Source organism: Sinohyriopsis cumingii, chromosome 6, assembly GCF_028554795.1.
Source record: "Sinohyriopsis cumingii isolate HCF-2022 chromosome 6, ASM2855479v2, whole genome shotgun sequence".
NCBI lineage: Eukaryota > Metazoa > Mollusca > Bivalvia > Unionida > Unionidae > Sinohyriopsis > Sinohyriopsis cumingii.
The window spans coordinates 126,465,912-126,482,409 of NC_142966.1; the positions used below are offsets into that span (position 1 = coordinate 126,465,912).

Consider the following 16,498-nt stretch of genomic DNA (forward strand, 5'->3'; position numbering starts at 1 on the left):
AAATGAGAGACAAAATACAATGTATATTTGCTTAATAGTTGGATTCAACAGCAAACAGCACACTGCATAATTTACCAGCAGTTTTGTGTCTCTGCAGTTTGTGAGGACTAATCAGTAAAACAAATGACAAGACCCTGATCTGCTTGTGCATTCTGCAATGGCAGATCAGGTCTATGTTTTCTGCAGTTGGACCATAGTTGTAAACAAGTATATATAGTAATCATTTGACATGCACTGGTGTGGTATTTGGAAAATCCTATCCTTGTCATCATACTCTATTGCAAGGAACTTGGCCAAGCCTCATTCCCGCCTACAAACTCAGACCCTTGGGTGGGATATCCCTCACCTATACCAATACATTGATTTTTATTACTCTGCTAACAATGATATGATATTTATTATAGTTTTCCCAATTCCAAAAGCCATGTGGGATAGATCTGTCCCCATACAAGTACAAAATGACATCATCCTGTAGACTGCCAAATATCGTGAGGATGCATATTACATTGGTACACACTATGGTACACCCACTATTTTACCCTAATTCGCAATTTGTTGTAAAGGAATGCAAGAAAATTTAACAAATGTTCCAATGTGGAATAATAAATTCTATTATTCCTATTGCACAGTATATGTGACATAAATTGACCATGTGAGAAAATCCTTAAATGTAATCATTTATAGCTTTGGACTAAATTCTAAAATTACATTGTTCTGCATAATTTGAATACTTATATCCATATTTTCAGTAAAATATTCTTTGCACAAAACCACTGCTATCTAGAGCTCTGGTGAATTCAGTATTTTCTGAGGGTTTCCAGTTGCTAAAATTTCATGGTTAGTAACTTGATGACCCAATGAACAATAATCCTGTGAAATTATTTTGACCCCTTCCCCAATCCAGTTAATGTCTTATTTTTTCACAAAACCACAAAACTGATACCACTGAAAATAAATAAATTCCCAGTAATCAATAGCACAAAACATCAGTGAGACAAAAGACTGTAACCAAAAACATGGGGCAAAGGACAGTAATTAATAGCACAAAGCATCACTGGGACAAACAAATTTTTAACAGCATTAAGCATCACTGGGACACAAAACACAATGGCAATAATAAATAGCACCTTGCATCACTGAGGCAAAATACTATAATCAATAATACAAATATCACTGTGACAAAAAGACAGACTGAAAGTAATCAACAGCACAAAACATCAATGGGATGAAAGACACTATTCAACATCACCTAAGCATCATGGGACAAAAGACAGCAATCAACAATACAAAACATCACTGGGATGAAAGACACTATTCAACATCACTAAGCATCATTGGGACAAAAGACAGCAATCAACACCACAAAGCATCACTTGGATGAAAGACAGTATTCAGTAGCACTACGCATCACTGGGACAATAGAATAACAGTAATTAATAGCACAAAACAACACAGTGACAAAAGACAGCAATCAACAGCACAAATCATCACTTGGATGAAAGACAGTATTCAATAGCACTAAGCATCACTGTGACAATAGAATGACAGTAATCAATAGCACAAAACAACACAGGGACAAAAGACAGTAATCAACAGCACAAAGCATTACTAGGCTGAAAGAGTATTTAAAAGCACTAAGCATAATTGGGACAAAAGACAGAATGACAGTAATCAACAGCATACAGCATCAGTGGGACAAAAGACAGAATGACAGTAATCAACAGCATACAGCATCAGTGGGACAAAAGACAATGACATTAATCTATAGCACAAAGCATCAGTGGGACAAAAGACAATGACATTAATCTATAGCACAAAGCATCAGTGGGACAAAAGACAATGACATTAATCTATAGCACAAAGCATCAGTGGGACAAAAGACAATGACATTAATCAATAGCACAAAGCATCAGTGGGACAAAAGACAATGACATTAATCAATAGCACAAAGAATCAGTGGGACAAAAGACAATGACATTAATCAATAGCACAAAGCATCAAGACAAAGGACATAATAAAAGAAGATCTTTTTTGCATCCTTATTGTATATCTGAATACAAATATCTCATAAGTATTACAGTAACAAGGATCACCTTTAATGTTTTTTTTTTAAAAAAAACAAATAATAAAGGCCCACAGTGAATGGTGATGGTAAGTTATCTGCTGACCTTTGCTGATAATTTTCTAAGTTCATCACTATTATTTTTTTATCCTTTGCCATTGCTCAAAGAAAATTTATTTATACACAGGTCCCAGTCTGGTGACTTAAATAAACTCACAAGCCCTGACTGAAATTCCACAAGCAAGGACTTCAATTTCCACATGCCAAACATAATTTCCCCTTTTTAATATTTTCATACAATGTTACAACCGAGTTTGATGTATGTCAATGTGTTGTTTGCAGCATGTGCAAAGAATTAATAGCTCCCCCCCCCCTTTTTTTAATTTTATTACTGGCATGCTTCATAAAGTAAAACTCCATCAAACAAGAGTTCTGAAATTGAGTTTGTTGGGCTTTGTTTCATAGTTAATTGCTTCCTAAATCAGCTTCAGAAATGGATTAAACCTGAACACTATACCGACAAATGAAATGATTATGCTTTGCATTCTATATATGCAGTAAAATCAGACTTCAAAGAAATATTGCTGCTGTTCAAAAACTTGTCAAAAATATAATACATATCGCTCAAATATTCTAATTCAAGGCAATAATATGTAATAAATTTTGTTCTTGTACTTGCATCAAGCATATCTTTGATTTACCTATAATGATATGCTCCACTCCTCATCCTACCACTGCAAATTAGCACAATGGTCTCACCCACTGCAGCCTTCAAACACATCTCACTAGCTATTGTCTGCCAATTAAGTAATATGTGAAATGGTAGTTTATACCAGACCCCTTTGCCTTTAATTGCTGCTATTTAAACTGTCCAAGGGATAGTTTTACATCAGCTCCAATCATGACTTTTTACCATTATACATGCTACATGTAATGGGCATATACTGAAAATGGTGTTTTTCTTCTATTTTTTTTGTTTGTTTTGTTTTTGAAGATTACTGAAAATAGTGTTTTCTAAAAACACAGCCATGTCCGGGGGGGGGGGGGGGGGGGAGGTTGTGAGTACAAAGCCATATTTTTAGCATGACACACCATGCTTCAATTTGATTAAAATCAGATCTCAATTGCAAGTAAGACACTAGTGATCTGATTTAGAGTGTGCTCTGTTATGACAGGTATGTCAACATCTTGAAAATACATTTACACATTTCATCAGCACTATCCAAGTTTCCTCAAGCAAATTAAAATTTTTTTTACATGCAACTAGCCTGACAGGCACCTCAGTCACCTCAGTTAGAAAACATGATGGGCTCAATCGAAAATAAGAGGGCCCCTGAGCATTGAGCTATCAGAATACTTTAGCACTGCCTTTGCTGATAATCTTCTATGTTTGTCAATATTATTTTCTGACAGTTTGTTTATGTTCATCTTATGTTCTTTAGTTCAAATATCATGCTTCAACAAGTCAATTCTATTTTGTGTACAGTCAAATGGGCAGAAGTTATTTCTCCTTTCAAACAAGAGAGGAGTCTACTTTCAAGAACTTCAACCAGAACAGCAAGTACAACTAGTTGCAGGAAAGACAGATGAATTAAGAGTAACTAGGTACACCTGCATTATCGAGCCTCTTTTTCAGTGCCCCAAAAAGAGACAAGAAAAAAGCCCATGAAAACAAAAGAACATCTGACAATGCCTTAAGTAATAAATGCTAATTTTTATAGCAGGCCTCTCTGACATTAGAACAGTTTATTTTCTTATCATTAAATTAAAGTTAAAAACCTTTTCTGATTAGATGTAACTCTATATAACCTCCCTGCATAGTGGATAGATGGGGGTAGAGGGGCAGTGTGTGTGTGTGTGATACATGCATGCAGAACTTACCTCTGTCTCATACTGTACATGATCACTGGTGCCCTTGAAGTCTCTTGAAGATAGGTTATCACCTTTGTAACTTGTCTGGGTTCTATAATTACTACCACCTGTAGAATTTTCTTGCAATGTCTCATTTCTATAACTATTTGAGGTTCTATTATTTCTATTTTCATAATTGCCAGGCTTGTAATTATCCCGACCTCTATTGTTTTCATAAGCCTGATCTAAATTTGAATCTTCTTGATTGCGCTGCCCTCGATATGAACCTGGACTTCTATATTCATAATGTGAATTCTGGGACTGTTGATAGTTCTGTGAGTAATTAAATTTCTTAGAATGCTCTTGTCCCTGAGTGTTATTTTGGGATTTAGGGTATGTCTGATTTTGACTTGGTTCTGTACCACCCTGTTTTGATTGTGGATTTCTAGAACTCCTCTCCTGAGCATCATCTCTCCTTTCAGACTTATCGTCTGTCCATTTGTCTTCCTTGCTGATGTGATAATTATCTCTTCTCTCAGACTGATTGTGAGATTTTTTATCATTATAATTCCTAGAATCTACAGGCACAGTCTTTGGCCTTTCTACCTTATCTTGATTCCAGTCTACTTCATTTTTTGCCTTTGTAAATCGGGGTGGGATATCTGGCTGCCTACGATTTTGCTGATTTGGGTTTCTACAGTCCTGTCGATAGTCATTCGCTGTGCGAGTCCTGGACTGGTCACTGGGCTTATATGACATACTGTCTTTAAGATTATCTCGCTGATTTAACTGGTTTGCAGCTTTAAAACTGGTTTGGTTCTCAGAGGGTGGCTTACTTTCCTTCTCTGAAATTCAGGAGAATAATTTTTAAAAAAATTAAATAGCTGAAATGATGTATGAATGTACAAGCTGACATTTTTCTTCTAACTTCTGCCTCACATGCAAGCCCAAATGAAAAATGTAATATAAACATTTAATGGAAATATGAAATTTATCTCCATTTAATGTTTCATGAATGTTCATTTCAACTGTGTCAATAATCAATCACTGCACTTGGATCTTCTTGTGAATGTCCATTTCAATTGTGTCCATAGTCAATCACTGCACTTGGATCTTCTCGTGAATGTCCATTTCAATTGTGTCCATAGTCAATCACTTCACTTGGATCTTATTGTGAGAGTTCATTTCAGATGTGTCAATAGTCAATCACTGCACTTACTTCTTCTCATGAATGTCCATTTCAATTGTGTCCATAGTCAATCACTGCACTTAAATGTTTTATGAACGTTCATTTCAACTGTCAATAGTCAATCAATGCGCTTGGATCTTCTTGTGAATGTCCATTTCAATTGTGTCCATAGTCAATCACTTCACTTGGATCTTATTGTGAGAGTTCATTTCAAATGTGTCAATAGTCAATCAATGCACTTTAATGTTTTATGAATGTTCATTTCAACTGTGTCAAAAATCGATCACTTCACTTGGATCTTATTGTGAGAGTTCATTTCAAATGTGTCAATCGTCAATCATTCCAATTTAATTTAAAAAATCAGCAGTTGACAATCATCAATCTAATTATTACCATCAACACTAAAGCTATTAGGTCCTTGAGTTTATCTTAAGTATATCCTGTGTACCAACACTGCTTAGTTCAGGAAAACAATGGCCAACAGATTTTTCCTCAGTCAGCTGACATACATACTATACATGAAACAAAGCAATTGTCAAGAAAGGCTTCTTCCCAACTTAATAAATCAGTTAACTTACCTACATAATTCAGTTTGTTGTTGTTTTTGTTGTAGGGTTTAACACCATTTTTCAGCCCAAGATGGCAGCCAGTATATATGGTGGAGGAAGCCACCGGGAAACTCCCAGAAATAAACACCAACCTACGAGAAGCTAAACATATACTGTAATACTCCATATGATACATACTGATTCCACAATTAACAGTGCCTGAGAAAATGATCTAAATACAAACCCTAACCTAGAGAAATTAAACTAAATGCAAAAGTTAACAAAATTAGGTGCAGTCCTCCAAATACTCATCTAAATACCAACTTATATGACTCTAAAAGCAAAAATGTCTGATAAATTAATTAAAGCAAATTATAACCTAGTTATTAATAGACAGACAGACAGACAGACAAACATTTATCATCAATCCATAAACTGGAACTGGTTTGCAATCCAACCACAAATACATATGTATGAGACAAAAACTGTAAACCAAAATATGTGTGTGTGTGTGTGTGATTTGGATTTTTAACGTAGCTTTAAAAAAATTTCAGTCATATCGCTATGATGTCTGCAGTGTGACAGCTTATAGTGATGTCCAGCACTGGGACATCATGCCACAGATATGTAGCATGATGTCCCACACAGTCACATTATCCTGACACCAGGCTAACCAGTCCTAGCACTAACCTCTTAATGCTGAGAGCCAAGCAAAGGCAGCTGTTAGAACCATTTTTGTAAGTCTTTGGCATGACTCGGCCGGGGATAGAACCCATGACCTCTCACATCTGAGGTGGACGCTCTAACCACTAAGCCACTGGAGCGGTGGTAAACCAAAATATAACCTTATGGATTCTATAATCCTGTTATATTTATCAAACAGCTATGGTTCTATGGATTTTCTATGCCTGTCACAGTAAACGAAGATATCATGCTGTATGTTAAATACACAATGTTGTTGTTGTTGTTGTTCTAGGGTTTAATGCCATTTTTCAGCACAAGATAGGCTATACATGGTGGCCAGTATAACTGGTGGAGGAAGAACCCTGGAAAACCCACCAACCCATGAGAAGCTACTGGCAGGCTTTCCCACGTACCCACGCTAGCCGAGCCTTGGACTCGAACCCATGCAGGTAGAGGTGAGATGGCAGTGATCCGTAACGGTGAGTGCTTTAGACCACTCGGGGCCCCTCACAATCACATGAAGGAGAAGGCTTTTTATGCAATCACAGAATTTTAATATACCTTTTTCTCCCTTTGGTTGAATTTTATCTTCCAAGAAATCAAACAGAGTGGCTGGCCCAGAAGGCTTTGCAGTAGAAGTATCATCCATATCATCTTTATTGCCTGTCTGCCGGCCTCGGCTTCGGTTTCCTGAGGAGTCCCCCCTCTCCTCATTGTCTCTTCCTCTACGTCCCTGTCCTGAAAATTCAGAGTGAGTATGATTCAGTGAGTGTCACAACAATGATATTAATCGTTTGGTTCATACACTGAGAACATAACACTCTTATTAAATGACTCGGTCAAAACAACACTTCATACTTTTCCCTAACAGTTTCCAATATGATGTATGCAAGATTGCTGGCTAAGAGAATAAAGTAAATTAGAAAATTGCTTTATATCTCAACGTAAATCTTTGTTCTCAGTTTACCTAATTCAAGAAGCTATGTTTTTGCCTCTAAGTAAAGAACTAAACTCACTGTGCAGAAACATTATTTTGTCTGAATCACTTTAAATTTGGATCATTGTCCTTTGACTCAAAAATTAGTTTATTTTTTCCTCACCTCTAGTGCAAGCCATCCATGTTTAGTCAGACTCTGTTGCCCAAAACTAACATTAGAGTGTGAAACCAGGAGTCACTCTGACTTGACCTTTATGCCAAATTCAACAGATATCTCTTTTACCCTAAGTGAAAACCATCTACCTAGTTTTATCAATGGATACAATCAAGAACTAAAGTTTCTTTGCAGAAATCATAGAAACATTGACCTTTGGCCTGAAATTTGATAGGACTCTTCTGGTCCTCAAAGTTAAGTCACTCACACAGTCAAGTCTTGTTACAGGCAAGACGAAAAAAAACCTAATCTTTTCAATGAAAGTCTGACAAGATTTGGCAGAACAGTTTTTGGTATATCATGCAAACAAGAGGTGTAGGGCATGTACAATGCCATAAGAGCTTAAACATCTCTTGTGACTTTGATAATCAAAGACACTAAAATCAAATCACTTCTTTGGACACTCCAAGGAGACTTTCATACAAATCTGGCATGATTCAGTACAATAATTCATGAGATATCTCATAGACAAGCTGCATATGTTATTGACAGCATTATAAATACTTTCAGGCCGCTAGTGACCATAGCTGTTAAGACATACCCAGTTCCTGAAACTTTATCTAGGTTGGTACAACAATGTTAAATATATTCTGCAAACAAAAGATTGTGATATCAACAAAAAGATAACATAGGGAACAAGTAAAAGTAAATGCATATATGTGAACTGCAAGAGAGGTATAAGTGTAATTTTTGCTAATATAAGTGGTAAAAAAGCATAATCTGTAAATTACCAGTACTAATATCAGTACTGCTAATTCATTGAGGCTACAACATCACAGCTCAACTAGCGTGGGTATGTGGGAAAGCCTGCCAGTAGTTTCTCGTGGGTCGGTGGTTCTTCCCTGGGTTTTCCAGGGTACATCCTCCACCAGTTATACTGGCCGACATGTATATCTTGTGCTGAAAAATGGCATTAAACCCTAGAACAACAAAATATCATAGCTAATATTTTCCATGCCATGGTTACAGTACACTGTATAAAAAAATCTAAACAACTTTTAATTGATTTATTTTTTACTGTATCAGAAAAGTGTCATCCATATACAGGCAAGCAGATGACATAATTTGGTAACAAAAAGCATAATGATTGCACCAAAGGTGTAATTACTGGCATGTATGTAAATGTTCCCCATCCATTGCTAGGTAGGGGCAGAGTGAGGGAATAAATATTTAGGAAGAAAAGCTAAATTTTGGCATGAATAATCTTTTTAAGGTGTATAAAAAAAGATGAAATTATTAACACCATCAAATTTGCTATATACCTCTGTCCATTTCCCGTTTATCAACACTACTTTGCTTGCTTTGTTGACCTTTGTCATATCTGTTGTTTAGTAACCAGTTAATGGCACTACTGACTGAGCCCCCAGTCTGTTTTAAGGAAAATACAGCATCCTCCAGTGTAAACCCCATCTCCATAATTTTGGCAGTGTCATAATCCAGTGCAACCTGACACAAAAATTAGAATTTTATAAGCAATATGTTGACAGAAAAAAGTACAACTTCATTTCAATTATTTTACAACTGAATTACAGTCCTACCCATTTATCTCAACATCCTCAGGTCCAAGGTAATAGTGCTGACATGAGTGGCTGTTGACATAAGTGTTTGGGGTGTGTAAGAAAACTCATTTTTCTCTGACCTGCATACAAGTGAAATTTTCTGTCAGGGGCAACCTGTCATCAATGAGTAGGATTTAAACTTACACTTCTATATTGACAACTTACATTTGTGTTATCTTTGTGTCATAAAATCCATAATGCATTAAGTACATGTACATGAAAAATCCATGAATCTGAGTATAGGTTGCATCTTAGAAAATGTATGTATCAATCATATCCAGTAAGAAAACACATGTATAAAACAATGTTTGATCCTATTGTCAATCAACATATGTAACTAAACTATTCACTACGATATTCATTGTCGCCAGTAGTATGTGGCTATAGAGTTGTTTACATGCTATACTAAATTGACCTAGATTTTGGTCAGACTGAGGCAACAGACATAATCATAAAACACCTGCCACAAACGACCAAATTTGGAGTAACAAATATATGTTTGTTAAAGCAACAGCAACAATAAAGCCTTGCAGCAACATCAGATAATTGTAGTACCAAGTATGAGTTGAAACTTGTCGATAAAAATTATCAACAAACAGGATTTGTTCAAGTTTGGACCTTGTACTTCTGTCAAAATCCTTTTTTTTTTGCTTATCTCAACATTGACATAGCATGACAAATTTGATAGTAACAAAAGACCATGGGTCCTGGACATTGTTATTTTATCAACATTGGTAGTTTGTTGACATAAATAATGTCAACATAAGTAAGTAGGACTGTATCTTAAATTCTTACATAATAAAGCTGGTTTGGCATGTACAAATTGGTGGGTTTCTTTCATATACTGAATATCAATGTTGAGCACAGTTTTTGTTAAAATTTTGTTTACTGTAATATAGGAATTCATAAACAATTATTCACTGGCAGATTATACAAGAAAAATTAAATCAAAATGTCAACCAGGAAAATAAAATTAAACTCTAATCCAAAATACAGCTTAACAAATACCATGCAAAATCTTTACATTCACAGTATGATTTCCATTGTGAAATGAATAACACTGTAAATATCGATAGCTATCATCAGTTAAACCTAGAATAAATTTTTTAAGCTTAGACTCAAGTACCATGCAGAAAATGGGCGTCCTGGAAGCATGGACTCTTATTGCATAAAGTTCTTGACAATGTGCAAGTACTACACACCTCCAAAACACATTTATGAAGAATTTCCCTTCGTGCAAATAACAGTCAAGATGTATATTAGATTGACAAAAACAAGTCATGATGAGAAAAACAAAGAAATGGAGCCAAGTGTTAGGAACTATTTTGTTAGACTCTTAACATATATAAAGCTGGAAAGCATAGGGATAATATCCAAAACTGGATAATAATTTGCCATATAGCAGAGGCATGTACTTGGCAGCAAAGATGCAGAGTTCCTATAATTAGGCATTTTTCACAACTTGGAAATGAACACCTACTGAGTACCAAAAAATAGCAAGCAAGACAAGCACATCAGACAGATAGTTAATGAGAATTATTATCCTATTTTTCTGTACAGACCAACAATGTAATTTATGTTAAATATTAACAGTTCAAACATCAAAGGAACTGCAACTTCTGTCAACTAAAGGAAAAAGCCCCAATATAAGGAAATCTCCTAAAGAACATTTAATTATTATTTTTTCCTCTGACTCCCAAATCAACAAGTTTCTTCTCTGCTGCATATGCAAGCCAGCCAAAGTATTACCAAAAATGCAATTTGCTAATGAACTTTAGGTATACAGCACAGATGTGAATCTTCTTGGAGTCACTGTAACCTTGAACTTTGATCTTTGAATTTGAAATAAATAGGTGTCTTCCATGTCTTGTATGCAAGTCATCCACAACATTTATAAAAGTAAATGCACAGAACCCTAACTGCTTTGCAGAAACCATACTTTGTCTTTCAGTCTTGGTAACCTTGACCTTGAACTATTGACCCCAACATGGATAGATGCCTTTCTTGTCTCAAATGCACAATGTTTAGTCATGATTTGTAATATATGACTAGTCTGTGGAACCAATTTCCTTCTTGGAGTCCCTCTGACTTTGATCTTTGATCTTTGATCCCAAAGTGAATAGGTCTTTTTCTACATCTCAAATGTGTGCCATCCATAAAGTCTAATCAAAGTACGTAAAAAAGAAATAAAGTTATCTGGTTGAAATAATTTTTCTTAGGGTCACTGATCTCTGACTTTTTGACCCCACAAGCAATAAATCTCTCTCTTTCTTTCTTATCTCAAATGCTATTTACAATGTCTGGTCACAGTACCTGAGATTCAAGTAAAATTATTGTGTCAAAACAGTTTTCCTTATTTCAGTTCAAGTAACCTTGAATTTTGACCTTTTCAGCTGAGAAATGATAGATCATTTTTACTTACAAAATTTGACAATGGCAAATAGTTCAGAACTCAAGTTATTGTGTGCAAAATTGAGGAATACACAAATGGATGAAGAACATAGGGGCCCTGAGTGGCCGATTGGTCTAAAGCGCTCTCCGTTACGGATCACTGCCATCTCACCTCTGTCTGCATGGGATTGAGTCTCGGATTCAGCCAATGTGGGTAGGTGAGAAAGCTTGCCAGTATTTTCTCGAGGGTCAGTGGTTCTTTCCGGGGATTTCCAGGGTTCTTCCTCCACCATTAATACTGGCCGCCATGTATAGCCTATCATGTGCTGAAAAATGGCGTTAAATCCTACAACAACAACAACATGAAGAACATTATAGCTGGATCTTATGCTGTTGCAATATGCTTACGACCATGATCAAGTACATACAATTTCATGGCCCTAAGTTTAACAACTTTTGTGCTATCATTACAAAATGCATTATACATTGTGCCTCTCCAATCATCTATCAATTGGAGACATAAAAACGATATGTGGATTCATGAAAAGCAGATCACAGTGGATAATTTTGGTGGATTTTGGAAGCATGAGAACTATGACTGCCAATGAAAAATACACAGAAACTTTAAAGTATTTCACTCTTATATTTGTTTTAGAGGAAATGCATTTCAGAGATATGAAATGCCACCATTGCATCAATTTTATAATACATCTGCAAATTACAGCTTAACCTGTACCATAATTGGTAATTAGAAAATACCAGAAACTGGCAACTATTTCACTCCCATATTCATTCTGGAGGAAAGGCATTTAAGAAAAAGGAAATGGTACTATTTTATAAACTTCACAGTACCTCAGCAAACTCTAGCATAATCTTAGCTTCTCAACTGCTAAGTAATGGAATGCATGATAGATACGTCACAGTGACTGACTTCCTCCTAAAGTGGTTCAGATCAAAACATTCATGAAGAAAAAAAAAAAAAAATTCATTTTCTTTTTAAATGAAGTTAATTTCCTTCATGTACCACCTGTTTCTGTCCACCTCCAAAGGTTTTTGGCCTGCCTTCCCCCTTGGCCTGAGCCACCTCTGCTATGGTTGCCTGTCGTTGCTTCTCAAATTCATCATCCTCTTTCTTCTCCTTGCTGGTCTCAAGGGATTTGAAGTTATCTAGGTAAATATATTACAGACAAGTGATGGTCAGTTACATTTGCTAGCAATAATCTAGATATGGGTAAAATTATCCAAGATTACGCTGACCGGTATTTTCTTGCAACATTATTATCAATCTTTCTAAATGCAAGACATGGTTTATATTATTATAGTTACAAACAAGAGTCCCCTGAAAGAACTGACACTACTCTACCAGGAGAAAGATTACAGAGATTTCCAGGAATACAAAATGAGACCATTTCTTCCTTTTGACTGTTGAGTTATAAAACCATCTCTAATATTCTTCAGTAATAACAAGATTTTCAAATAAGCTGATGTGGTACACATAATGGACATAAGCTTGACACCATTATCATTAAGGACAAAGAGGACATCATTAGAAATCTTTTGGTGAAAACCCCATATCATTTTGATCATCCATTCAGTAACAGTAGTGAAAGCAAAAAATTTTAAAAACAGTCACCATGGTAGCCATATTGGTTATATGACTGGCACCATTTTCATTTAGGACCAAAAGAAGCATCTTGCTAGAAACCCCATGTAGATGTAGCCATCCATTTGGATAGAAGTAGGGATAACAGTATTTTCAAGAGATGACTTTCCATTCAGGAGTAGCAATAACAAGATTTTCAAGATGGTTATTATGGTGGCTATACTGATTGTCAGATTGGCACCAATTTTTGTTAAGACCATCTGAACATCATAAAAAGTCTATCATCATAAATCTTCTGGTGAAAATCCCACATCAAGATGACTTCTGCTCAAGTAGAGTTGTGATAACAAAATTTTGTATGACATGGTGGCCATATTATATGAGAGATGGGCATCATTTTTTTTAGGACCAGCTAGACATCATAAGAAGTCTTTTAGTGAAAACCTCATGGTGGTACAACCACCCATTGTAAAGGAGTAGCAATACAAAAAATTTGGAAATGGCTGCTGTGGCTTCCATAATAGACACCAGATTGGCACCTTTTTCAATTTGGACCAACTAGACATTATGAAAAGTCTTTTAGTGAAATTCCATGTTGAGATAACCATCCATTCAGAAGTAATGAGAACAAGATTTTCAAAAATCCCCTTGTTGATATGACCACACATTCAGAAAGATTAGCGAAAACAAAGTTTTCAAGACAGCCACAGTAATGGCCATATTGGATGGCAATTTCAATTAGGATCACAAAGACAATGTTATGAATGTGCATGTAAAGTTTCAAAGGAATTCTCAAAATAGTAGTGAAGACAAAGCAGTGATAACAAACTTGTACTAATGGATGGACAGACAATGGAAAACAGACCATCCTATAAACTAGTACTCACTACTTCAAAAAAATTACTGGGGATTTTTTTGTCCAAAAGATTTTTTTATGTAAAGCACAATATTTCTGCCACAATCTGACTGTTCTTTAAAATGTAAAATCATCAACTGCCAGTGATGGGAATATATTTTCAACCATGCATAAAGATAGACCAATTACATAAAGCTCATCTGGTTAAATGATTAAAACAAGCAAGAAATGAAAAGAATGGCAATACTCAATCTACTCTTTACCTTTTCTAGGATTTTGGGGTCGTTGATCTGTAGGAATTCTTTTCCCAAATGGTACAAACGGTGGAGGACCTCCCTCTGAACCTACATTAGTTCTAGGCTGACCAGCAAGTTTCTGCAAGAATGAAAGGCAGTAATACATACATGAACAAGGGGCAGTAATACATACACAAAGGGCAGTAATGCATAATACATACAAGAACAAATGGCAGTAATACATGCAAGACTAAAGGGCAGTAATACATACAAAAACAAAGGGCAGTAATACATACAAGAACAAAGGGCAGTACTAAATACAAGACAAGCTGACACAATAATACTACTCAGCTAAGTAAATCCCTAAAACGTTAGGATTTTTTATCATAAGAGCATAAGATTGTGGAGAAGAAGAAGGAGGAAAAGATGGAAGGGGAGAAAGAACATGACACTGGACAAAAAACACATTAAATGACGAGTATATAAACTACTTTCAAGGTGTACTGACCTTGCTAAAGACTTACTGTACAGTGGCTGCAAGCACAGTCTAATGGTATCCTGGTTTTATACAAGCACTGATACTACTGAATCTGTATGATGTAGGCATATGGCTTTACGACTATCCCGAACACTTATCATGGCTTAGCTGGCCTTCCTGTTGATCACAGGGCCACAAAATCCTGTGGTGGTGAACCTACTTCATCTCAATCACACTTTAATATCCTACAGGACAGTATGTAAAGGGTTTAACAATATCACACTGGCGTCATATAGAATAGTAGGATGTAATCAAGTGAAAACAACTGGAGCATGAGAAATCTTCAACACATTTTGCATACCTGGCAAATTTTTAGACAACGGCAGGGGTTTCCCTTATATGATGGAGGAAAGTAGTGTATGTAAGGGGTGGATGGAGTCAGTGGGCACAGCCGTAGTCAAGGAAAATTTATATTTTAAAACGGTTATTGTTAGCAGGGCTAATTAGATTGAACAGCCTACACATATTGGAAGAATTTTAAATTCAAGGGAAAAATACTAAAAGATGTTAATTACTTACTGTAATATCTCAATAAAACTGTTTTTCCTCTATGTGAGACGAAAAAAATGTCAAAAAATTAAACCTCTTCATTGCTTACTCATAAAAAGCTGAAGGTATTAATAAGCTATGAAAACTTTCCAAAATCATGATATTCCATCCAATGAGACAACGGTGGAAATTTTGCAGAGTACTCAATCATCATTTATTTTAACAGAGTTTACCTGGATTTCCTGCTTATCCTATTCATCTGCGTATCCCTCTTATATGCAGATTTTGGCATCACCTAAACTCATTTACCATATTCAACATAAAATGTGCACTGTGCAATGAAGGACTTACTTTTGCACATAAATTTTATGAGGTTCTGGCACATTATAATTGGCACTCACCAACAATATTATAAGCAATGCTCCCATGACATGTATGGACATATAGGAGCATTAGTTCCCACTGCTTATATCTGGAGCTCTCCACTTTGGAGGTGGACTGACACTACAGCATAATGTAAGACTTTTATTACCCATTCAGTTTTGGTTTGGTCTGGATATTTACAACACAACAACATTAAGGTCACATGGTGCAGAAGAAATTAGTAAAGTGAACACCATCATAGTCAAATCCTGGTTTATAGACTAGACTCTCAGTTCCCAACTTCAGCCCTACATTACTCAGTAAACCTGTGCATAAAAAAAAATGGTTTAATGATTTTAAATGTGTTTTAGTCTTTGATTTTACCTGGACAATATGCAGTATTTTCTACTCCTTGCAAAAACTGTCCATCAGTCATATACACTGCCTTGCACTCAACCAAACAGAGTATTAAGGTAATAACTCTAGACCACATACTCTATTAAGGGCATTACTCTCAAGTACAAAAAGTCTATTATGGACATTACACTGGACTACACAAAGTGTATTACGGCAGTGTATCCCCTAGGGGTGTAAAATTGAGGGTAAAAAATACCCCTTGGTGTCAGAACTGGGGGTCAAATAAAAAATGTGGGGGTCAAAAATGTACTGACATAGGATATTGCAACTTGCACAACATTCTCTCTCTCTCTCTCTCTCTCTCTCTCTCTCTCTCTCTCTCTCTCTCTCTCTCTCTCTATATATATATATATATATATATATATATATATATATATATATATATATATATATATATATAAACATACAAATAAACCAACATGCACAATTAACAAACAAATGCACTGTCCATTCAAAGAATAATTTTATTAGTTCATTTTTCTTTTTAAGTTGTACTTTTAACAGTCTCCTTATAATCAATATGAAGCAATACTATAGCCCAACACATTACACACAAGCCAA

The 16,498-nt window shown here is 35.6% G+C and overlaps 1 protein-coding gene across 2 annotated transcripts in view; it reads right to left on the bottom strand.

The window, feature by feature from the left end:
• LOC149797907 (tudor domain-containing protein 3-like) overlaps positions 1-16,498 on the bottom strand; it is a 76,384-nt gene that overhangs the window by 36,726 nt on the left and 23,160 nt on the right. For both annotated transcript variants that reach the window (XM_089962952.1, XM_089962953.1), the window contains 5 exons: positions 14,158-14,269; positions 12,463-12,602; positions 8,748-8,931; positions 6,896-7,072; positions 3,944-4,758 (listed from right to left, as the gene is read on the bottom strand). In XM_089962952.1, coding sequence (XP_089819078.1) covers positions 3,944-4,758; positions 6,896-7,072; positions 8,748-8,931; positions 12,463-12,602; positions 14,158-14,269 — 1,428 coding nt within the window. The remainder of the gene's footprint in view (positions 1-3,943; positions 4,759-6,895; positions 7,073-8,747; positions 8,932-12,462; positions 12,603-14,157; positions 14,270-16,498) is intronic.